Source organism: Aristolochia californica, unplaced genomic scaffold, assembly GCF_029961685.1.
Source record: "Aristolochia californica isolate CCGP_79_NKW_82.1479 unplaced genomic scaffold, dmAriCali1.0.hap1 SCAF_13, whole genome shotgun sequence".
Lineage (NCBI taxonomy): Eukaryota > Viridiplantae > Streptophyta > Magnoliopsida > Piperales > Aristolochiaceae > Aristolochia > Aristolochia californica.
This window is the reverse complement of record NW_027181804.1, coordinates 4,757,987-4,780,261: the sequence shown is the minus strand read 5'-3', so window position 1 is coordinate 4,780,261 and position 22,275 is coordinate 4,757,987. Positions and strand designations below refer to the sequence as shown.

General features: G+C 37.3%; 2 protein-coding genes across 4 annotated transcripts; both read right to left on the bottom strand.

Annotated features, from left to right (window-relative positions):
- Positions 1–468: 468 nt before the first annotated feature.
- On the bottom strand, positions 469–9,510 carry LOC137948474 (lipid droplet phospholipase 1-like). Its single transcript, XM_068794557.1, has 10 exons — positions 9,183–9,510; positions 8,482–8,549; positions 8,114–8,184; positions 7,720–7,977; positions 1,973–2,136; positions 1,822–1,877; positions 1,686–1,738; positions 1,477–1,597; positions 1,016–1,113; positions 469–859 (listed from the first exon to the last, which is right to left on the bottom strand). The coding sequence occupies exons 1-10, from the start codon at positions 9,314–9,316 to the stop codon at positions 788–790; spliced, it is 1,095 nt and encodes a 364-aa protein (XP_068650658.1). The 5' UTR covers positions 9,317–9,510; the 3' UTR covers positions 469–787.
- Positions 9,511–10,314: 804 nt separating this feature from the next.
- On the bottom strand, positions 10,315–21,877 carry LOC137948601 (protein ARABIDILLO 1-like). 3 transcript variants are annotated; one of them, XM_068794697.1, is made up of 13 exons: positions 21,613–21,877; positions 19,971–21,383; positions 19,725–19,883; positions 19,562–19,642; positions 19,348–19,479; positions 19,104–19,231; positions 18,893–18,980; positions 18,544–18,638; positions 16,144–16,207; positions 12,035–12,210; positions 11,381–11,602; positions 11,159–11,243; positions 10,315–10,981 (listed from the first exon to the last, which is right to left on the bottom strand). In XM_068794697.1, the coding sequence occupies exons 2-13, from the start codon at positions 21,324–21,326 to the stop codon at positions 10,805–10,807; spliced, it is 2,763 nt and encodes a 920-aa protein (XP_068650798.1). In that variant the 5' UTR covers positions 21,327–21,383; positions 21,613–21,877; the 3' UTR covers positions 10,315–10,804. The 3 variants fall into 3 exon arrangements, with proteins under 3 accessions (XP_068650798.1, XP_068650797.1, XP_068650796.1); XM_068794696.1 differs by having other exon boundaries at positions 19,971–21,339; XM_068794695.1 differs by having other exon boundaries at positions 19,971–21,877.
- Between the last annotated feature and the right edge of the window lie 398 nt (positions 21,878–22,275).

Below are 22,275 nucleotides of genomic sequence, written 5' to 3'. Positions count from 1 at the left end.
ATCATCAATAGAATCCTCGGAAAACAATCCTTCCAGTCATGAGATGTTCCCGAGATAAGAGGATAGTTGTGAATTTTTAGCAGAAGACAGTAAACCCAAATGGTCACTTGTAACCCTTCTCAATCCTGAATCTTATAAATCGGTCCTTGCTATCTGTTTCACTCGTATTGGATAATTCGACCTACTGCTCAATTTCTTTCTTCTTTCACTTAAAATGGAAGATACACTCCCTCTTTGGTCCGTCTTAACCTACATCCACTAACAACTATATTTCCCTTTCTTGCCATCTCAACATTTTCCTTGCAATTCTGGAAGTCATCGTTACCATGCTCTTAATGACATTTATTTCAGAAAACCAAAGAACCACATCGAGTTTCAAATTTCATAATAATAAAAAGTAGAAATGCTGGTAGTATGGGCAAAGCAGAAAGCAAACTCAAGCTGATGTTTGGCGAAAATTATGAGAAATAAATCAAAAAAGGGGAAAAAATTATTGACTATGATTGAGAGACATTAAAACATCCAAAACAGTTGCTTATGTAACACTGATTACAACAGAGAATTGATATAACTTCTCCAACAATGAATTTTTCCTTACTTCTGGTAAGTCCACTCTTGATACTGTAACCTCTTGGTGGCAACCCAATAAAGCTGTGAATTAGACATCATAGAGCCAAAACTGACTAGTGCAGCTCTGCTACTTGAAAATGGCAGAATAGTGTGTGAAATGATAGAGATTGATAATCTTGATGACAGGGTGTGAAGTAACATATTTAATCCCCAATACCTAAGTAAGGAAGTGGTCTATCATGTGTTGTATGACATCTGCACCTTCAGATTGCATGGAAGTGTCCTTCGCCTGCCAGAGATTAGCTTGCAATGGGTAATTAACAATATCAATTCAAGGCAAATCAAGACAACGGGGACAATGAAGGACCGATTCTGTAAGGGATCTAAGTTATGAAATCAATCTCTGCCTATCATAAGTGACATTCCAGTTATTTAACAACAATACCTGAATGACGCTATGTGCCAGAAACTTCTGCCTGCTGTTGGCGAAACTAACATCAACTTTTATCCATGACACGCGGGAAAGGCCTATAATCAGCTCTTCTGCAATGAAATGGCAAAAACAATGTATCATTTCCCTCTAAAGGGAACAGCATAGCTGCTGGGTCAAACTCAACCACAGACCCAAATAAAAGAGAACAATGATTTTGAGTAGATGGTTGTAGCAATATCCCTGATGAATCATGTCTAAACTAAATGGTTTTGTGAACCCCCAGTTTCCATGACAAATATTTAAAACACGCAATGTCCTTCTAAGAGTTCGTTGCTGTAAAACTGTTCCTAGTCACTTTCAAATTTTAATCATAATGGAATAGTGAAGCACATCCAGGTTCACCAAACAAAGGACTGAAACATTGTGCAACGTTCAACCCCTTGAGGACCTCAATAATTAGAAGACATACTAACCTTCTAGGATATCAGAACCATCCTGTCCTGTCAAAACAAGTGCTTGCTGCTCGGTCTCATCTTCCTTTGTTCGTTCCTCATAGACAATATGTGGGTATTTGTCACTTACAGGATCATCCCACTATAAAAACCAAGAGAAAGAGATGCCTCATAAACACGATTACTTGGGGAAGGCTTTATCAGATTGAATAAACAGCTGAAAATGTTACCTTAGGAAGTTCGCAATCACGTCTGATTGATGATGTTCTCCACCCCACAATATCTTAATTGCAACTAGTTACTGAAAACAAGTTTATTCGGTGCAAGCACTTCAAAATAGAAAACAAACTAAAATGTAGAGGATACGGTCATGGCTAACATTCGAGTAAACCACACGACGTTTGAATGCACGAAGTGCCGATCTACATTACAGTAATGAAGAATCATAGGTAACAGAGCACCAAAATTGGAAACAGACTTCAAGCACTGATGATATAATTCGTAAAAGCAAACTTACATAAAACGAAGATCATCAGAATCATCCACCATGCGTTTCAGCAGTGGAGGTTCCCCCTTTCTACTATCTGTAAGAAAAAGGTGCTTCCCAGTTTTTCTAAATATCCAATGGATCACACGGGATGCAGCTCTCTCAAACACAGTGACACCAAAAAGGAAAGGCACCTACATAAGGAAAGCCTTTGTAACTATCTACAGAAATATTGTTTCAGATTTCTGATGACAGCAAATTCCAGGATACTAAGACTGTACTAGTGCCTTTTCCAGGAAAAGCAAGAAAAACCATTCCAGGTAGAAATATGTTTCGCTGGATTCATTAGTGCCCTACTTTTCCAGTCCAGGTAAGGTTTTCCAGCCATCAGACGCCAGAAATTTCCTACCTGGAAAATCATCCGGTTCTAATATGTTCGATGCCTCAACCTAATATTTTCCTGCAACGTCTCCCTCTCCTCTCCACAGGTTTCCCCCCTCTTCTCTGATACCTTGCTGCATTTTGTTTTAGTCTCTATCTCTTTTTTTAAACAGTCTACTCTTTGGTCTTCCTTCCAGCATGATACTCTTTCTGATAACTCGCTTAGTTGTTTTTTTTTTTTTGCTTAACCTGTTTGTTTTGTACAACCATTTAGTTTCTTTGTTCATTCTGTCTCTGCATGCTTTTTTATTTTTTTCTATTTGCTTCATTTATATGCTTTTGGTAGGCATAAACATGCTTTACTTATTCTAAAAGAGTCTGAATTCGATTCCAGCCCATTAAAAATTTATCTGAACAGGAACTAGATATAGGAGGGTCCAAGTTAGATTCAGCCCCTGGACTAATGTGCTGTAATATTATAATTCCATTACATATAATTTCATTTTAAAATATTTCTCAACTTGCATTGAGATGAGGTTTTAATGATTTAACATACTTTATATTAATTATAAGACTAAATAAATCATTATTTTATTTTTATTGCTATTTTATTTCCTCTAGTTACTTTGTTACTATGACTTCAACTGTCCATTTTATGTTTTAAATGTATTATTTAAATAAAATTGTGTAAGATATATCATCCGAATCTAAATTCAATTTATTGTCGGAAAGAGGGTAGGAATATAGCAGTGTTTGGGGTCATGGGCGATGGTGGGAATAATACATAATTTTATGTACAGATGTCCCCACCATAGTTGCTTTTCGGTACCTTGAACATAAATGACCAAAGCCTTTCCCAGGAAGTAAATAGCTTCACATATCAACAGTTTAAGCACCATTACATTATTTATATGCTTACATTAACAAATATCCTTGCATATTACTGGTGGTTGTTCTTTCAAACTGAGAAAATAGGTTGTATGGGCAGTCATTTTTCTTATGATAGTAGTTTGATGAATAAGCAAGTAACAGGCCTAGATTGTTGAATCTGTTGTAAGGTGAATATGATATGTGACATTTGTTTATGGACATTTTCACAATGGAAATAGTTTGATGAGTAAGTGAGTAACAGACCTAGTTTGTTGAATCTGTTGTAAGGTGGAATTGATATGTAACGTATGTTCCATCTCAGAATCCATAGGATAGGTTCTGAACTATGAACACTAAAGACTCTACATGTTTTTTTTGAGAAGAGTTGTAAATGTATTCAATAAGAAAAAATACAAACCTAGAGACTAAAAAGACATTTCCTCCACAATAAAGACTCTACATGTTGGAGTAATGAAGACCCTTTTTTTCTTTTCTTTACTTTTCTTTTCTTTTTTTTATCAGCCAGCAATTTGGTCTTTTAATATTTGGACCTCTCTACCCTTTGTCATTGTTTTTTGGTGCATAAACAGAAAGACTTTAACATGATGTTTTTTTCTAAACCTCGTGGATGTAGCATCATCTCTCTTACTTTCTTGATTGCTCCTTTTTTTCATATTTTCCATCTTTCTTGGCTTGGCTCAATGGCTTCAAGTTGTTTATTCTATCTTCCCATCATTATGTCTCTTTGTGTGCTTAGAGGGAGAATATACATTTCTTTTCATCTCTTCACTCTTAAGTGTTCTAAAATGTTTGAAGTATGGCATTCAGGTGGTGTTGACTAGCACCATCCGGAGAGCGATAAGATTTTTTTAGTACTTATGAGTTGTTTAGAATGTTTTCAGTTTTCTTCAAGTACCTATTCCTTTTGGCAACTTATATTAAGACATTAGGGTTAGGATAGTTACATGTAATTATATGGGCTTATCGACATCTATGAGCATCAGGCCTCTACCTTGGCATGCAGATGTAGTGTAGAGACTGCTCCTTTACTTAAAGGGACTATAGAAATTTTCTTATCCTAAAAAAAATGGTTTAACTATGATGATTCTTGGGTGGATGATTCCGATTTATGATGCTTCCCTGTTTAGTCATTTGCGTATTATTATCCTAGGAGTTGCTTGACATCTGTTCATTTCTTTGAAAGTTCTTGGGTACCAATTAATGACTTTTGTTTACTAGTGTACATGTTATCTCTATGCTTCTTTCATATACTGGTATAGTTTTCCTCAAAGTTCAGTTGGTTGTGACTTACATAGTTTCTCATTTACTAGAGCATACTTGCTGCTGTTATGAGTATTATTACCCATGGCAGCAGTAGCAGCAAAAGCATCTTCGCTTCACTTCTCATCTCAGCTGTTCCATTTGGCCTTCTCTTTCTCTAACTTCCTTCAAGTGTTACTGAAAGGCCAAATGGAAGGTTAGAGAAGAGGATTTCTGAGAAGGTTAGGCCAAATGGAAGCATCTTCAAGTGTTCAGTAGTCTGATAAGAAGTTTTTGAAACCATTTGAAACTAAAGAAAGCCGTTTTAGCCAGATGAGATCTTTTTTGTGGTTGTTATTCTTTTTGAGAATAATAAGAAGGAAGATTGCATTAAAGGGCTGATAAGAAGTTTTTGAAACCATTTGAAACTAAAGAAAGCTGTTTTGGCCAGATGAGATTTTTTTTGTGGTTGTTATTCTTTTTGAGAATAATGAGAAGGAAGATTGCATTAATGGGGTCCAAATATGGAATCTTCCTGGGTGTTCTTGCTACTGTTGCCTAACACCTGCTCGGCATCCTCATAAAAGTTCTATTTTAATTTCTGGTAGTGCAACACTCTACCTAGGAGGAGCAACAACACTCTATCTAGGAGGAGCCGAGTAAGGAATTTGTTTATTTTTCTTCTGTTACTGTCATCCCCAATATGAATTTAAGTTTTGCTTTGGTTAGGGGTATCCAGTATTTCTTCTGTTATCTGTCAGTGAGGCTTTCATAGGATAAGTGTAAGGGTTTGTTAATAGATTTTAATGGAAGTCTGAGCTGCTATTTTGGTTGGAGGATCAGGCTGGTGATCAGGAAGTTATTTACAAATCCTTATAGAAATTTGCATGTTTGGCATGAAGGAACTGAGGGTCAGTAACGTGATCTTATTAGATTTCATTGAAAGTAAAGCATCTTGAGAGTTAAATCAAAACTTTGTTCAGGAACACACAATATTTTATGTTTTGATGCTGAGGTTGTTTTTCTTTATGTATTTCTAGGCATGCTTTTGACTCAATTTGATAAGTTGGTAATCTGTTTACTTGCTCCTGTTATTATTTTTAAGAGTGGTGAAAAATGGTTGTGACACTCTCTCGTTTCTTTTGCATCTGTAGGTGCAAATTGGGTTTCTGTCCAAATGGTCCTGATTGCCGGTATAGGCATGCTAAGCTTCCTGGACCTCCACCACCTGTGGAAGAAGTCTTTCAAAAAATTCAGCATCTGAGTTCTTTCAGCTATGGTTCTTCAAACAGGTTCTCCAACAAAGGAGCTCAAATTATCCCAACAAGCAGAAAAGTCTCCTTGTCAACCAAATTCAAGTGGGATAAACCAAGGCATTGCTACAAAGCCACAGGAAGCTGTTGATGCTCCCAATACAGAGCAGCAAAGTCAAATTCAGCAGCCTCAAGTTAACCAGCCACACAAAATGTTTCTAATAGTGCATTAAACCAAGCAAGCAAGGCTGCTATAGCTCTGCTTCCTCAACAGCAATCTAGGTTTGTCAGAAGATTTCGGATTTCCTAGCAGCTTACGTAAAGCACACTTTTTTATAAAATGATTTTGTGAGGCCCATCTGTGGTTGTATATTAACTTTTTTAAAGCCTCAATTAATAGCTAATGCCATTTTTAAGATGTGATACTTACTTTGGTATTACATTTTTTAATTGTGTATCTCAGACCTTTTTAAAGTTCTCTTTTGATTTCTGGTAGTGCAACACTCTACCTAGGACGAGCAACAATACTCTATCTAGGAGGAGCGATTAAGGAATTTGTTTATTTTTCTTCTTCTATTGTCATCCCCAATATGAATATAAGTTTTTCTTTGGTTAAGGGGTGTCCAGTATTTCTTCCATTATCTGTCAGTAAAGCTTTCATAGGATAAGTGAAAGGGTTTGTTAATAGATTTTAATGGATGTCTGAGCTGCTATTTTGGTCCAAGGATCAGGCTGGTGTTCAAGAAGTTGTTTACAAATCCTTTTAGAAATTTTCATGTGTGGCATGAAGATATTGAGGGTCACTAACTTGATCTCATTAGATTTCATTGAAAGTAAAGTATCTTGAGAGGTAAACCAAAATTTTGTTTAGGTAAATGGGGTAAATTTTTGGATCTCTTCCTTTATGCCCATTTACATGCCTGAGCAGATTGATTATGTCAGGCATATGGAGCTGAGACGTCTCTTGGAAAGACATGACTCGAGTCATGAAAAGCAAGGAGGAAGAAACGCCCTTCCTCACCACTAACTAACGTTAATAAACTACCACAAGGAGAAACACCTATACTTAGTTAACCCTTAATCGAACCAACATTGACTAAAAACAACTTACTATCCTAACCCAACCCTACATTTGCAACGGTGTTATTCTCTTATTGGCCTCCAATAAATGTTTGATATGAGTATGATTGGATTACATGGACAGACATGATGCTTTGAGTTACTAGTTTGATATGAGTACAATAATTTTTATTTTCTTATTTTAGAAGAGTATGGAACAATTTTTGTTAGGGTTAATGCCTACTAAGTCATATTGGTCTTCGAGAGACTTGTTTTTCTTGTTTTTCTGTATGTGTCTGTGACTTTTTCAAATTTTAATAGTTTTCTTTGACTTTATCTTTTTATCAGTGGTTCAGTTTCAGTTTTAAGTGAGCAATTTGTTTTTAGATAAAAAAGTTTTAAAATTTTGTATTTTCCATTTTATTTTACAGAAAATTTATCAGATAGGTATGGTAATGTATGAGATTGATTATTAATTTCTATTTATTTCTTTGGAAAAAGGCACTAATAGGTCTATTTAATTTTCCTTCAAAATTATTAAAAGTTTCCATGTAATTTCCTAGTAAGGCACTAGTAGGATTTTATCTGAAAGCTTCTTGAAAATGTATATCCTAAGAAAAGCATTTCTAGCTTTTTCTGGGATATAAATTTCCAACCAGTGGCACTAATGAGGCCTAAATGTTTAAGATGCCTTGTAAAATAGCAAGATCAGCTAATCAAGTAACTAGTTCCTTAGCTTTGCAAGGAGTGTCCCTCTATCCCTCATTGCAAAGGGACCTCCTGTCTAGTTCAGAATGTTTTGTTTCTGTCTTTTGGTGCTGGAATGAAGTACCGCCTTTCTCAAAAAAAAATTTAAAATAAAAATAAAAATAAAAATGTTAATGACGCTTATAAAAGTTTAGCTTTGAGAATACCTGTTTGTTGTTCTTGTAAAGACAAAGAGATTAGGAATACCTGTTTGTTACCCCTTGAGCCAAGATGTGGTGTAGCGACAGTGATAAAGTTCATCGGCTCCAGACCAGATATTGTACCTTTACTGTCCTTCTCACATATGCCATCTGATGCTGCAACATTTGATGCATCCCCTGATTCATGTCGTCCAGCAAGTCTGTACAATCTGCCAATGGCATATCTTGCTACTAATCCTCCAACAGAATGGGCAACAAAGGAAATCTTACGAAGTTGAGGCTTACGCTTAATGACTTCAACAACCTAGAAGTTATAGTGCATCAAGTACAAAGCTTCTTTTCCATGTTTGCAGTAAAAAACAAAACAGAAATACTCAAAGATAGAAAAAAGAGAAAGGTTTATTACAGAACATCACAAAATCAAATAATGCAAAACTCACCTCCTCTGCTAACCGCTCTCCCATCACATCAACACCATCCAATGTCAGTTTCAGTATATTGCTTTCGCTAGCTGCAAAAGTTACATGTTAATGAGTACATGCAGGAGTTAAGAATCCAAAATGTGGTCATATTAAGGAAGAAAGAAAAATGAGGTCATATTAGTTAAGAATCTGTGCAAGAAGAAAGAAAAGCTGAATATGAAAATAGAAAATTTAAAGAAACATCATTTCAGAACAAACATTGTCAGCAACACTAATCCCCAAAATCCAAAAATCCTGGATGAATGTTGTAATAAAATAAAACTCAAGGATAGTTCAATAGAAAATAAATATATAACCAAGAAATTTAGCAGAAAACTATCACTTACAATGAACAATGACTTTATCAGGGAATGTTCTGACAAACTTGTCAGCAGCAAAACTCCAATCAGTTGTGCTGCGAAAGGAAAAAGTGTCAACAGTTCAGTTTATATAAGAAAATATATGAAAACAGTATAGCACTACTTTCACCATCAAGTAACCAAAATTTTCGAAAGAAAGCATTAACCGTCATGACGCGACGCAGAAGACAGGACAAGATTGGGAAGAAAAAAAAAATGGAATAACTGCTCTGAAAGTCAACAACGCTTTGCATTATCATGTGCTTTTCACTCTAGTTCTTCTTAATAGAAAAATAATAAAAAAATGAAAAAAACAGAGGCAGCTTCTCTCATCTCAGAACTTCCACCAATCACAAAGTAACTCAACTCTGTACCAGCAAACCCAACGTGAGAGTTGAAACTCTTTCAAATCTAAAAACGCCTAGCCAAAATTTACTAAGCATTTCACAACGAACCCAAACCAAAGCCTCTTAATCGCACATCCAACACAAATCAAGACCTCCATAAATTCCAACGAACATTAAAACCACCCGAAGATCTAGTATTCCAGCAAAAGAACAAACATAAAAGAGAATTTCGATTTCAGGTTCATCCATTGTCTCACAAAACTCATAAGACAAAGAGAATGATAATAATGACAAAGGCGGATTGCATCAGAAATAGAACACGCTTGAGAGACCGCAACTTACTTTCCAAGAATTCCATGAACCATAACGACCAGATGATCAGTATATGCGGAAGAACTCTCGGAGCTCCAAACATCTTGTCCGCCATCGACGGACTCCGTCCGAACTCCATGGTCTTCTCGCGAGTTCAAATTCATGGTCTCAGCTCCTCATTGCAGTTCCTAGAAGACGACGATGACAAGAAAGAACCAAAAACAAAGGAAAGTTCGAGAGAATGAACTCGATTCCTCGTCTATTTGCAAGAGTCCGTGAGGAAAAAGAGAATGGGAAGCGAAGAGACGGCCGCGGGTGGTGTTGAGTGGTCAGTAGTCGTAGTTCCGTCGGGATCTCCTGGTGCTTCCGGTGAACAAACTAGATCGGATGATATCGGCACGTGGACGGCTGGATCCGTCTAGCGAAGATGGGGCCATTAGTGAAGGATCCCAATTCTTGGCGGAACTGCCAGCTGTCCCATCTTAGAATTGGTAACAAAAATTAGTTATTCCGTTATATCTTTTATTATTAACAGAAAACAAAATGGGAACTTTGCCGTGTGACTTGTAACTAAAAGAGGTGATGGCGTCCCCTAATTCAACCAAATAATGTCATATTTTTTATTTTATTTTAAAAATTAACGGAAAATTTTCTCGCCAAAAAGTTTCACGCGCCGGTTTGATCAAGGTAGATTTTTTACGGCTTTTTAAAAAATTCGCTTACCAAGCCATAAAGACATCAGTCGATACGCTAAATTTCTTGGGCAAGCATTCGGGAGACTCCAAAGGAGAGAAGAAATTACCCTAAGAGGATTTTCTTCAAACAATATATATCCAACACGGAGCCGGGCCCGTTCTGCTGCGCTCATCCTCATCCCCATGCATCTGTCCAATCTTCATTATAACTTTGTCCGGTACAAAATCATTTCTCGGAAGCTGATGCATCCAAACGACAAGCGTGTACGTCAATGGCAGGAGGTTAGTTTTCAAATTTACATGTTTAGCTAATCTTCTTCTTAGCCTATCTGCTTGTTGCTTGCTGTTGAAATTCACCACCCAAAAGGCAAAACCCAATCGAGAGGGAGAAGTTGACTGAACAAGAAACTGGAAGGGTAAATGTCGATGCAGATCTGTCTATAATGGGATTAAAAACAACAATTGCTGCATTGCTTTCCCTGCCAAAATTTTATTTCCTGGTAAAAATATATTAGGAAGAAAAACCTTCATATATACAAACCAAAATCTCAAATAACCAACAATTTATAATTATCACACAACAATGTAATAATGAATACAGAGAAACGCAAAACTGGTAGATACTGGTCCTTTCTTCGATACCCAGTACCTCTTACTGCATTACTTCCCCCTTCCCCCACCCCCCCAAAAAAAGAAAAAAACTATATGAATTGCACCCAACTTTTTCAACACCATTGACGAACCAAACCACCTTAGATACCTAAATCTTTCCAAGTTTGCTTCAAAATCAGAGAATCAACTAATCCTGCTTCGATGGAAAAACACCTAGAGTATACAAGCCTTTATAGAATTCACACTTGTTGATTACTTGGAGATGAAGATATTCATAGTGATTTCATGGAGGCTGCCCTGGCGATAGACTTTTGAGTGACATCCATCTAGTGAACAGAACAGAGATTACAGAGCAGCTTCAACTTGGTGGTGCTCGAGGTTCCGTAAAACTATCCTAGCAAAGATTTTAGCCTCAATCGGTGCCGTAGCAGCTGCTGCGGCAGCACGGAGGATTCGCCCAGCACCTGCCTTCTGCAGCAACCCTGCATGGTGCATTGCATGTCTCCCTCCTGGGATTGTGAACTGCAATCACACCAGAAAAGACAGTAAGAATCACGTTGATTTGGTCATCTTTGAACCTAAATACTTTTAAACCAGAAAACAAAGGGGTATTCATACTACTGGAATTGATGCTACTTTTCCCCAAAATATAACGTTACAATGAACTATCAAAAAGAAGGTGCGTCCACTAGCATTAACCTGAAGGAGAGCAAAAGCAGCACAAGCCCTAAGAATAGGAGAAGGATTTCGAATCATAGAAACAAATCTACCAATTTCAGCTCCGCTGCATAACATTGATACATATGAGATAAACCAACATGTGAAACAGAAAAAAACAGTAATACTCAATTCCTGAAAAAACATAAAAGAATCAGGTGCATTGGTTCATGCAAAAATGCAAAATATGAATCAACTGGAAACCTGCATCTCAGATGTCCAGCCTCTTGTATACGAGCTGCTTCTGCTACTTGTGCCAGTGCTGCAGGAGCAGAAGATGAAGCAGCAACAGAGAAGCTCTGTGGATCTGAAAAGGTCAACACAAATTCTTCGATATGCTTCAGAGCCATCCTCCTGGCACCATCTAAGCTTACACTCTTTGAAGTTCCTTCTGATGAGGACCCTACCAGAGCTACTTCATCCATTCTGTAAACGAAATCCATGAGACTTGGAACTTCTAACATTAAGCACGTACAAATAGGTCCTCCTAACTGAAGCATTATAATCCAACACCTCACTTAAAAGTATGGTGAACAACCACCTAGCTCAAACAGTTCATATCACCATTCAAAAGACACTACCAATAAAATTAAAAAAAAAAAAAAAACTGTTAATATCACTTAAAAACAAGCCAGGGTCCATCTTGAATTAAAATTCGGAATAATTTTTTTTAACATATAAACCACATTTCAAAAAAGGATTTTAAGCAGCTTTTTTTTCCTCAAAAATTGCAGCTCAAGTTAAACATACTGAAGATAGAATCTAAAATGGTAAATTCCATGAAAGTTTGAGCATCTTGAGGTCTTCGACAGTGGAGAAATGAAATTTGAAGTTAAAAACTGAAGAAAACAATAATACCTCCCGTCAAACATGTAAGCTAAAGCCAATGCAGCCATGAAACGAGCCATTTTTGATCCAGAAGAAGAACAGAGGTGTACAAGTGCTGGAACTCCTCCTTCTTCAACTATACGAAGGGCATTGCCTGGATTGAAAGCAAGATTCCAGAGTGCACCTGCAGCGGTCTCATGGACATCCTATGAAGCACCAAAAATATAAAGTTAAACATGTCCAGCACAATCAAAACGAAGCTGGACAAAATACCAGAACACAACATGAGCATCCCAGACAATTTACATGCTTAAAGTTCCAAAAACGAAACTTCCACAAATACCACTCTGAAAATCTAGATCTTAAAATCATCATTCTTAATTAATACAGAATCACACCAGGTGAAAGTATAGGAAGTCATAAATTGATCCCAATTTCATGAGATAAAATTATTTTTTCCCAAAATACAACGTTGTTAGCAAGCTGAATTTCAACATTAACTTACTGAAGAAGCCAGTCCAAGCACGAGGTGACACAATGATTTGCTGAAGAAAAACCTATAATCCATTGAAAGGTCCCTTGGGAAATTCAAGATACGGCTGTTGTTGAAATTTTAGTGCTTCCTGGTCATCTCGAATTTTGTGAGGGTTTCAGAATTGGCTCACAATTTAGGAAGCAGTCTAGGAAGTAAAGTTAGCCACATGCTACAGGAGAACATTATCTAAAAATTTTCAAGAACTGTTCATATAAATGTAAATGACAAGATCTGGGTGGGTTACAAGCACTTTTCCAAGGTTAGCAAATTACTGACTCATAGGCTGCCAATGGATTTTTTCAAGACCATAAATTATTTGAATCCCTACAATTAACCAATTTTTTCATACTTTATAATTTATACATTATTTACTCTAGAATCAGTGATCATCCTTCAGGAGAAAACAAAAGTAGGTAAATCAAGCAGTTCAAACTGAATCAGATGCAGGACGAGGTGCGATTTTAATCGTCATACGCAAATATCAGTTAATTGCTGGAATTAGAATGAGACAAGGAGAAAATAGAGAGAAAGAAAGAATAATTGGGAATGAGAAATAGGAGAATTAAGAAGAAGAATTTAGAAGGAGAAGAATAGAGAAGAAAGAAGAAGAGGAAGAAGAAGAAGAAAGGGGAGGGAGGGAGGGAGAGACCAGAAACAAGGAGATTTTAATAATGCATCTTCAAAGTTGCTTTCAACATCCTGTTATAGTCTTTAAATAATTAAAAATTAAAATTTAAAATTCAAAATAGATAAGATCACTATCTAATCAAATCCAATAAAATCATGAATGGTAAACTAAAAATAAAATTGAAATTTAAAATTCAAAATACAGAGGATCATTATTTGATAAAATCTACTAAAATCAGGAAAGATAAACTAAAAATAATTTGAAACGTAACTGGTGGGTCCACTAGGCCCAATGGGCATACTGACATCTCCACCAATTCTCCCGTTGTTGGAGACTTGAACCCGTCAAGTTTAACTCTTAGGGTTTGGATAGTACCTCAACAAATGTGATCTTGGATTTATTCGAATTCAAACAAAATTTTGCAAATGGGGAAGGATTTTTTTTTGTTTTCAAACGTGTGAGTTAACACGTGAATCAAGCACATGTGTGTAACTAAAACCATCCGGAGGGAATGTTTATTTTTCCCCCAGACTTAGGCTTTGCCAACCCTATTCCACTAAACAGTGGAGTCCGGCTTCAGTGCTGACGAAGGTCTCGTTCAACGCCGTCGAGATGCAACGGTGTTGGTTGACGGAGCGACACAAGTGCCCAACGAGACGGATGACAGCAACGGTAGGTCCACTGGATGACAGCAACGACAAAAATGTTCGGAAAAAGAGGAAGGAGCTCGATGCCGTTGAGAGTTTGACGAGGGGTGAGAAGGTCCAGTTGGGACTGCAAAGGGCGTTGTTTTTCTCTACATCTTAGGTTTGGGGCAGCACAAGGGTCTGCGGAGGCATTGGGGGTCTTCGACTAGCTTTGTCAGTCGCTGAGGTGGTCGGAGCTAGAGAAGGAGGTTGCAGCGCTGAAGGTCCACGATGGCAAACGGCAACGTTGCGATACTCTACGATGCCTCGGACAATTTTGCCACTGCCCTCGGTCAGAAAAATCAATTGAAGCTCACTAGAAGACGTCAAAGACGCTGTTGGTGAGGGCGGCAACAGAAGGTCCAATAACAGAAAGACCAGACGACAAAGGAGAAGCTTGTAGGCTTCTTTGATGGAGACGATAGGGGATCTGGTTTGGAGAAGACGACTGAGTCGACAGTGTCTAACCTTTTTTTGCTCTCTTTCTTCGGTTGGCAGTCAGCGGTGAGCCGATGATGACGACTTGAAGGTTTGGAGGCTGCCACCTACGGATAAGAAGGGTTTGTCGGGTTAAGACAAGGGAATTGTTTAACCTTACTTTTAATTAATTGGATTGCCTGAGTATGTTTAGGAGTCCAAGGCTCAGGATTCTTTCTGAGTCTTTTATGCAATATTGTTGAGTCTTATGCAAGATGAGGATAATAATCAGCAATATAATTGAGACTTCCTAGAAATCTCTGAAGTTAAGTTTTTTCCAATAATTCATCTGAAAATTTGGAAGCAAACTCAATACTTCTAGCAATGGGAACTATTTTTCCCTTATGAATATTGTGACCTAAAAATCTTACACAGGTCTGAAACAATTTCATTTTAGGTGTCGATATCACCCAACCATGTTTTCTAATAACTGATTTGAAAACATTTAAATGCTTAAAATGAGCATCAATAGATTCTGAATAAACAAGTATATAATCAATGTAAACAATGGTAAATTCAGAATAAGCAGCAAAAATATCATTCATGATATTCTGAAATTCAGATGGAGCATTTTTCAAACCAAAAGGCATAACATTCCATTCAAAATGTCCAAAAGGGACGGTGAATGCAGTTTTATATTTATCCTTTACATTGATTTGAATTTGCCAATATCCTGATTTTAAATCAAATTTAGAAAAGATTTTAGCAGAAAACAATCTGTCTAATAAAATTTTTTTGTTGGGGATAGGATATTGAATCTATCTTAAACAATCATTTAGTGGTTTATAATTAACAAGAATAGTAAGAAAAAGAAGAAAGGGGAGGGAGAGATGGAGAGACCAGAAACAAACAGGGAGATTTTAATAATTCATCATCAAAGTTGCCTTCAACATCCTGTTACAGCCTATAAATAACAAAAAATTGAAATTGAAAATTCAAAAAATATAAGATCACTATATGATCAAATCCAATAAAATCCGGAAAGATAAATTAAAAATAAAAGTGAAATTCAAAATAGATAGGATCACTATCTGATTAAATCTAGTAAAATCAGGAAAGATAAACTAAAATTATAAAAAAGGAGGAAGGAGGCCCTGTTTAGCAAGGTATTGTAATTTTTTTTTTAATACAGCTTACACATCTTATTTCAAAAAAGAAAAAGAAAAAGAAAAGGTAAACTAAAATTAAAAAATAATTATAAAAATAATTCAAACCGTAATCGGTGGGTCCACTGGGCCCAATGGGCATACCAGTGTCCCCACCAGAATCTCAACATGAAGATTCTGGCTAATGCTTGATGAAACCCTAGACCCATGTGATCTTCAGCTAGTTTAGTCTCATGATGTAAGAAGCACCAGTGAGGTAGCTGATTCTTTGGCTAGAAAGGGCGTTTTCTCTCCCAGATCTTGCAGAGAGCAATAGTCCAATCGACACGCTGATCGATTAAGTTTTTGTTTTTATTTTTAGCCAATGCGGCAGTGTTTTTTTCTTTGTTGCTGGTCTGTTCATTAGCCAGGCTTTTGTATTCTTCTGTAATTTGTAGTAATCCTACTTCATTTTCTTAATAAGTTCTCATTGTTTAAAGAAAAAAGATAAAACAGAAATTTCAGAACCTTTTTGAAAATGACGAAGCTTTATTTAATGCAACAAAAGAATACAACAAAGGAGCCTTTCTATGCAATAGGGAAAGAGCTCCCAATTACATTCTCATCACACTTTGGACATTCATTGCAAAGTCAACAATAAAATAAAAAATAAATTGCATGGAATTTGAAACAAAACAACTATAAAAAAAATTCTAATTATCATGTACCTCAGCTTCTGATCGTGCCAATGCAATAAGTGGCCCCACACCCCCTTCTCGTCCAATGGCGATGCTGAAAATGCAAAAAGCACATTAATTATTAAATGGTGGCAAGATAAAAAAAGCAGGCCATTGCTGCTCAAGTAGAGAAGATGGTTCACAGATCATCGCAGGTCAGATATAAAAAGTAATGTATGTTGACTCAGAGAGAGAGAGAAACTTGATCAAAGAAAATTCCAAATAGTCAGAGAAGAAATCATGGAAAGAAGGATAAAAAGCAGATAGAGAGGGATAAAAAGCAGATAGAGAGAGAACGATAGAGAGAAGATCAACTATTTTCTTTTTTTTCACGAACAAGACAATGAGAAGAAAAAAAAAAACAGTGCTCTTACCACCTAGGTAATCATGTTAGAGTGAAACACGCATTCAGTACCTACGATTTGACATTAGATTCATTTTAAGTCCTTTTTCAGATTACTCCTATCATTTGTACTTGAAATCTGTGGATCCCTTTGTTTATGTAGAAACCACACATGTAACTGGAGGAAATGATCATATATTTTCAAAAGCATACTAGTAAACTTGCTTATGAACAGCACTATGGCCCATCAAGCACATTCAACATATGACACTTGCAGGCACCGTATTGAATATGGCTGTAAAAAGGAAGGGCAACAATATTCCCACCCAGCTAGAAAAAAATGGAGACCAACCTATCTCAATGATAGCTTAGCTTATCATGTTGATATGACTTACAATCATCAAGGGAGAGAAGAACCTCACAAATAGCTCAAGGAAAGAAAAATGAAGAGCCAACAGGTGAACTGATTTTATGAAACAAAATGGACTTCAGTTGAGAACAACCTAGGATCTCACAGTCCCATGAGAAACTCCCACAGTTAGACTGTGGGAGTGGACAAAGGGGGTCTGCAGCTTTGTTAGTTGAACCTGTAACAGACCTCCTAGAGGATTTAACTCACTCAGTGAAGGTTGAAATCTAAGCCTTGAGAAGAGAAGCCAAATTAAATTTCTATGGGAAAGTGAAAAACCAACTAGAAAGATGACACAGTATATATGGCTGCAGAGATTACGTGGAATCAAATCTCCTTTCCAGAAAAAAATCTCCTGAAGAGAGGAGAGGAAGAGTGTCCTCATCCATTTGACAAGAGATCCGCACCCTCCTTGGATCCAAAGAATTGCATAGTCTGACAAGAGAGGAGGACAAATCTTCTAGGGAGATGCTTTAATAACAAAAACTCATATATGGTAGCACTTTGATGGTAATATTGTTGTCCATTATGCAAGACCTGTATCTGAATCAAATAAGCCTCCAAAACTACCATTAAAGTTGAGCTTAACCCATTCAGTCGATTGTGAAGTCTAATGGAGGATAACCTCCATTCTAAAGTTAAAAAATGATACCATAGTCCTCCAGTCCCTCCTAAGTTATCAACAAGATGTATAACTTCCAATCTAGTTCGTAGGACTAAATTTCCCTACAAAACCATCTTCCAAATTAGAAATAAGACTTATCAAATCTTATTAATACAAAAATCAATACCTTATAGTTAGGATCAGTATGTGATGATATTGATTAACTTTTCCAAGGACCAGCTCTTGTTGACCTTGTGCATCCCTTAGACCCATTTGGTTCGGGGGGAAAATACAGAAAACATGGGAATGAAGGAGTAGGTTTGAAAAGAAAAATAAATAAAAAAAGAGAGAGAAGGGATTCACTAGAGATAGCAAGTACCGATGGAATTTCAAAGAAGAAGAGGAAACAAAAAACTAAAACTGCGACTTTTTATGGCTCCACAATGAGAATCTGTCTTCCTGTTTTTTTATTTCTCTCAGACCACAAGATACCTTATTAGATACACACACACGTATTCCTCTTATGCAAACAGTTATAGCAGCTTTCACTTTCATCCTAGCCTACTGTAAGCATTTCATAGTTCAAGTAGAAAGAAGTAAAAAAGGTATAAGTTATTAGCCACTTTTTCGTAGTATGAAGTATGCAACGTTAGTTAATTGAGCTTCCACCCACCAAGAATTGAATAGCAAGGACCAGTTTCAAACTAATGCTTGGGGAATGCATAAAATAAATTAGTAGAAAAATGTGGAAAATAAATCTAAGTATTTTCAGGAGTATAACTCAATTAATAACTATATGCATCACTTGAGGAAGTTATAACAAGTAATGTTGTCAAGGACATATGTTAGTCTATCGTGGCTTTATTTATTACAACATTTTACTCTTGAAATCAGGCAATCCATCCAAGAGAATAATTTCTTATATTTAAGTTATAGGAGAAACTGCAAGAACTACAAGCAAAGTATCTGTTTTCAGAAAATTTGTCAACAACTAGAACCAAGTCACTGAGAAGGAATGCAGTGGATAGCACAAACCTGTTGGCTTCTGAGACAGACAGTCCCCACAAAGCACCTGCAGCCCTTTCCTGAAGACCTTGAGAGGCATTTGTGCAAGTTTGAGCAAGAGCAACCTAAATTATAAAATCAATGATGAGCTTCAGCTGCTTGTCAGATTCTTCTTGTCTTCTTTCCCTAACTGGGGGTCAATTTTTATTAGCTCCTCCCTATTTTTTTTTTCATTTTGTTTTGCTTGAAAATTTCAGAATTAAGTAAATTGAAAAAAAAAAAAAGGCAACTTGCATGCATGTTTGAAGACTCCAAGCCTTATGACACTATTATTTTTTATTTTTTAAAATCACGAGCCCTTTTGGAGAGAGAAGGATACCAGTGCCTCAACACCAGCAGCAGCAGCAATTGCTTCCCTATTTCTGTCATCAAACGATAAGTTCCACAGAGCACCAGCAGCTTCCTGTCTGTACAATGAGTTAAAGCAAGATAGCACATAAAAGAAGATAGAAGTTTCTAATAGCTCTATAAAAATCAGAAGAGAAGGAGATTCGGAAGAAAATCAACAACACCTTCATGATGAGAATTACCTAACACCTTCATGATGAGAGCAAGTAAGTTGTACTAATGCTTCAAGAGCACCAGCCTCTTGGCCGACAGCAGCATTGTTACTGTTACTATCTCCATGAGCAGCTAAATTGGCTAAGGCACGGGCAGCCTAGATATAGAACAAACAAAACACATGCTATGTAAATTGTGTCTAATATATGGAGGAAACAATAGAAATTATATCCGTATGAGTAGTTTCAAGAAAATGCGAAGTTCAAAGAGGACCTGCTCCTGCACACCCTCAAACTTGCATGATCGAGCAAGCATCACCAAAGCATGGACACCACCTGCAAGTGCAACCTCCATACTACATTTGTCATCTGCAGCCAAATTGGCAAGAGCTCCAGCAGCACGTTCCTGAGGTGCCCAAGTCCAAACTAGTCAGTCCATATGTTCTTGAACAAACCCCCAAAACAATGAATAATAGTGAGATGCATACAAGAACTCCATCACCCCCAGAAGGCCACTTGAAAATAAGATCCACCAGAGCTTTTACTCCACCTGCCTCTGCTATAGCACCCTGAAAAAGGTAGCAGAAAAAGTATGACAAGTTAAGCATTCAAAGAAGTAGGGACCAATTAATAGAAAAACAAGTACAAAACCTTGTGCTCCTCTCCCACAGAGAGATTCCAAAGCCCTCCAGCTGCCTCTTCGGCAACCAATCTGTTCATTGACCTTGCCAGATCAGCAAGGATACCAATACCACCTTCATCAGCCACAGCTTTCGCAACTTTGGCATTAACAGACAAGTTCGCTATAGCCTGTATACATATAACTGTCCAAGTTAACTCTAAAAAGTAAATCCTAAAGCCAATTCCTCTATCACTGATCAAATTACTCGGTGTTACCTTTGCAGCTTCAGACTGGACTCCCTCCCGACAAGACCTTGCGAGGTCCAAAAGTAGATTTATCCCTCCATCCCTCATGACTGCTTCTGCTCTTCCACAATCCACAGTGGCATTTTCATCATCTATTACCACAAATGTTGCAAGCCCTGTAGCTGCCCTTTCTTGAACATCCTCTTGCAAGCTCTGCATTAAACTAAGCAACAGAGCTGAACCTTGCCTCAGCCAAAAACTATCTAAACCTGGTGGATTACTCTCTGCAATTCTCAGAAGTGAATGAGATAAAACCCACTCAAGCCAGTTCATCACCTCATTGATAATCTTATCCACATTCTTCAAAATCCTCCATTCTGAAAAGATATTCTTTTCTTTCATCGTAGTTTGGGGGAGTAAGGAGGATATTCCTTTAAAGATACCTGAGAAAAGAGCAAGAAACAACTTTCCCTTGACATTAAACCCTGTGTGGCTACTTTCTTCTTCGAGGGCCGAACAACTCAGAGCACACAAGACCTTCAAGCTTTTGGAAGAAGATAGAAGTCTAGAAACCGCAGCTGGACCAATGTCAGTCCTTGAAACATCTAAACACAGCAAGTTGGGAAGTTTGCTCCAAAGTGGGGAGACTGTAGTCCATTTCATGTTTCTGGTGCCTGCAACTGATAAGAACTTGACTGAAGCTACCGACCCAAGAGCGACCTCATCCACATTTACACAATCCACAAAGGCAATCTCAATCAAGTTCTTGCAATGCTTAGCCAATGCATTAATCGCATCCCCATCCACCTCACGGAGTCCAGATAAACGAAGCCTCTTCAGTCTTGAGCAACAGAGAGCAATAGCTTTTACGGCATCACTAGTGATCCGCTCACAGAAGTCGGGTCCAATTTGAAGGCTTTCAAGGGCTTCATGGCGTGCTGCAATTACAGACAGAGTTGCATCTGTAATATCCCTACAATAATCTCCACTTATTTCAAGAAGACTTCTAGCCTGGAGATGAATAATAGAGCTTGCAGAGTCTGAGCCACGAAACCGGAGCTTCTGAAGATTTGCACAGCGAGACGCAAGAGATGAGGCAGTCCCCGCATCGCACTTGTGGGCACGGAGATCTAAAGAGTTCCATAGACAAGGGGAAGAGCCAAGAATGCGCCAAGTTCGACATGTGGAAGCTAAGCTTGCCCTGTCCCGGTAATTGAGGTATGAAAAGAGCTGAACCACCGTGTCATCTGGAAGGCTTCTCCAATCAACTTCGTCGTCTCTGGACTCCAAATGGGGGATTTCAGGGTAAAAATCAGAATGCTTTGGGGAAGTTGCTTTCTCTTTTTCTTTGGTTTGAATGGCTTTTCTTCGAACCCTCCTACTCATATTGGGGGAGAAGCTACAGAATTTGTAAACCCAAATAAGGGTTCAAACGACAGAAAACTGCAATCAAAATAATTAAAAAAAAAAAAACTAATTCCCACAAAGACCAACTACCGAAAAATCGACAAATTGTACATTAGAAGAGAAATTGAGAAATCTAGAGCGTATGCAACATATCCCATAGGAATTAATGGATGAAATGCCATCTGTTCTATATCTATTCTGCAGCTTCTTTTCCTTGCAAACTATGAATAAGAGATAGGTGGAGGAAAACGCTCCGTTTTGATACCTGGGTTTTTACAATCGCTCAGCTGAAAACAACATAAAAGAACCCTTTCGATGTAGAGGTCGAGAAGGCCTTTTTATGTGAAATTCCGACAAAGAAAAAAAAAAAACTTTCAAGATTTACATGGAGATAGAAGAGGTGTGAGGATGAGAGAGAAGAGAGAGGGGGAATGGTAAACGGGGAAAATTGGGGTAGAACGTGAAGAGAAGAGAAACCCTGGAGCATCTATCTGCCTCTCCCTTCCTCTCTTCTTGAGAACAAGAGAGCAAGCTGGAGAGTATATACGGGCATTAAACTTCGGAATTGGGATTCTATGTTAGCTCTGGGCAGCAAATACACAAACAACTTCATAAGAAGCCCATTATTTTTAAAATAAAAAATCCAAAATAATTAAATCTCAATGAGATGTCAAGAAGAAAACTAGAATTCATGGTTTATATGACTCTCTAAAACAATTCTAAAAAATATAAATTATAAGTATTTATTGAAATAATTTTGAGAAAGAGATATGACTTCATTTTTGTATATATAATAGGGTGGATTGTGCATTTCTCGAATTATTTAATAGTTTATTATAACAAAATTTGAAATATGCAAAGCATTATTTGATATGGTAATAAATAGTAACACTAGAATTCAAGAGTTCATGTATTGAACCTATTAAAT

What these genes read in the sequence shown, in the direction of transcription:
- LOC137948474 (XM_068794557.1), bottom strand. Translation starts at nt 9,316, where the DNA reads ATGAATTTGAACTCGCGAGAAGACCATGGAGTTCGGACGGAGTCCGTC. An exon ending in GAGAGCGGTTAGCAGAGGAG is followed by an intron (nt 7,978 to 8,113) that starts GTGAGTTTTGCA and finishes TATAACTTCTAG; the next exon opens with GTTGTTGAAGTCATTAAGCG. An exon ending in TGGCACATAGCGTCATTCAG is followed by an intron (nt 860 to 1,015) that starts GTATTGTTGTTA and finishes AATCTCTGGCAG; the next exon opens with GCGAAGGACACTTCCATGCA.
- LOC137948601 (XM_068794695.1), bottom strand. Translation starts at nt 21,326, where the DNA reads ATGAGTAGGAGGGTTCGAAGAAAAGCCATTCAAACCAAAGAAAAAGAG. An exon ending in TCCAGTCTGAAGCTGCAAAG is followed by an intron (nt 19,884 to 19,970) that starts GTAACACCGAGT and finishes ATATGTATACAG; the next exon opens with GCTATAGCGAACTTGTCTGT. An exon ending in GCTTACATGTTTGACGGGAG is followed by an intron (nt 11,603 to 12,034) that starts GTATTATTGTTT and finishes TTTCGTTTACAG; the next exon opens with AATGGATGAAGTAGCTCTGG.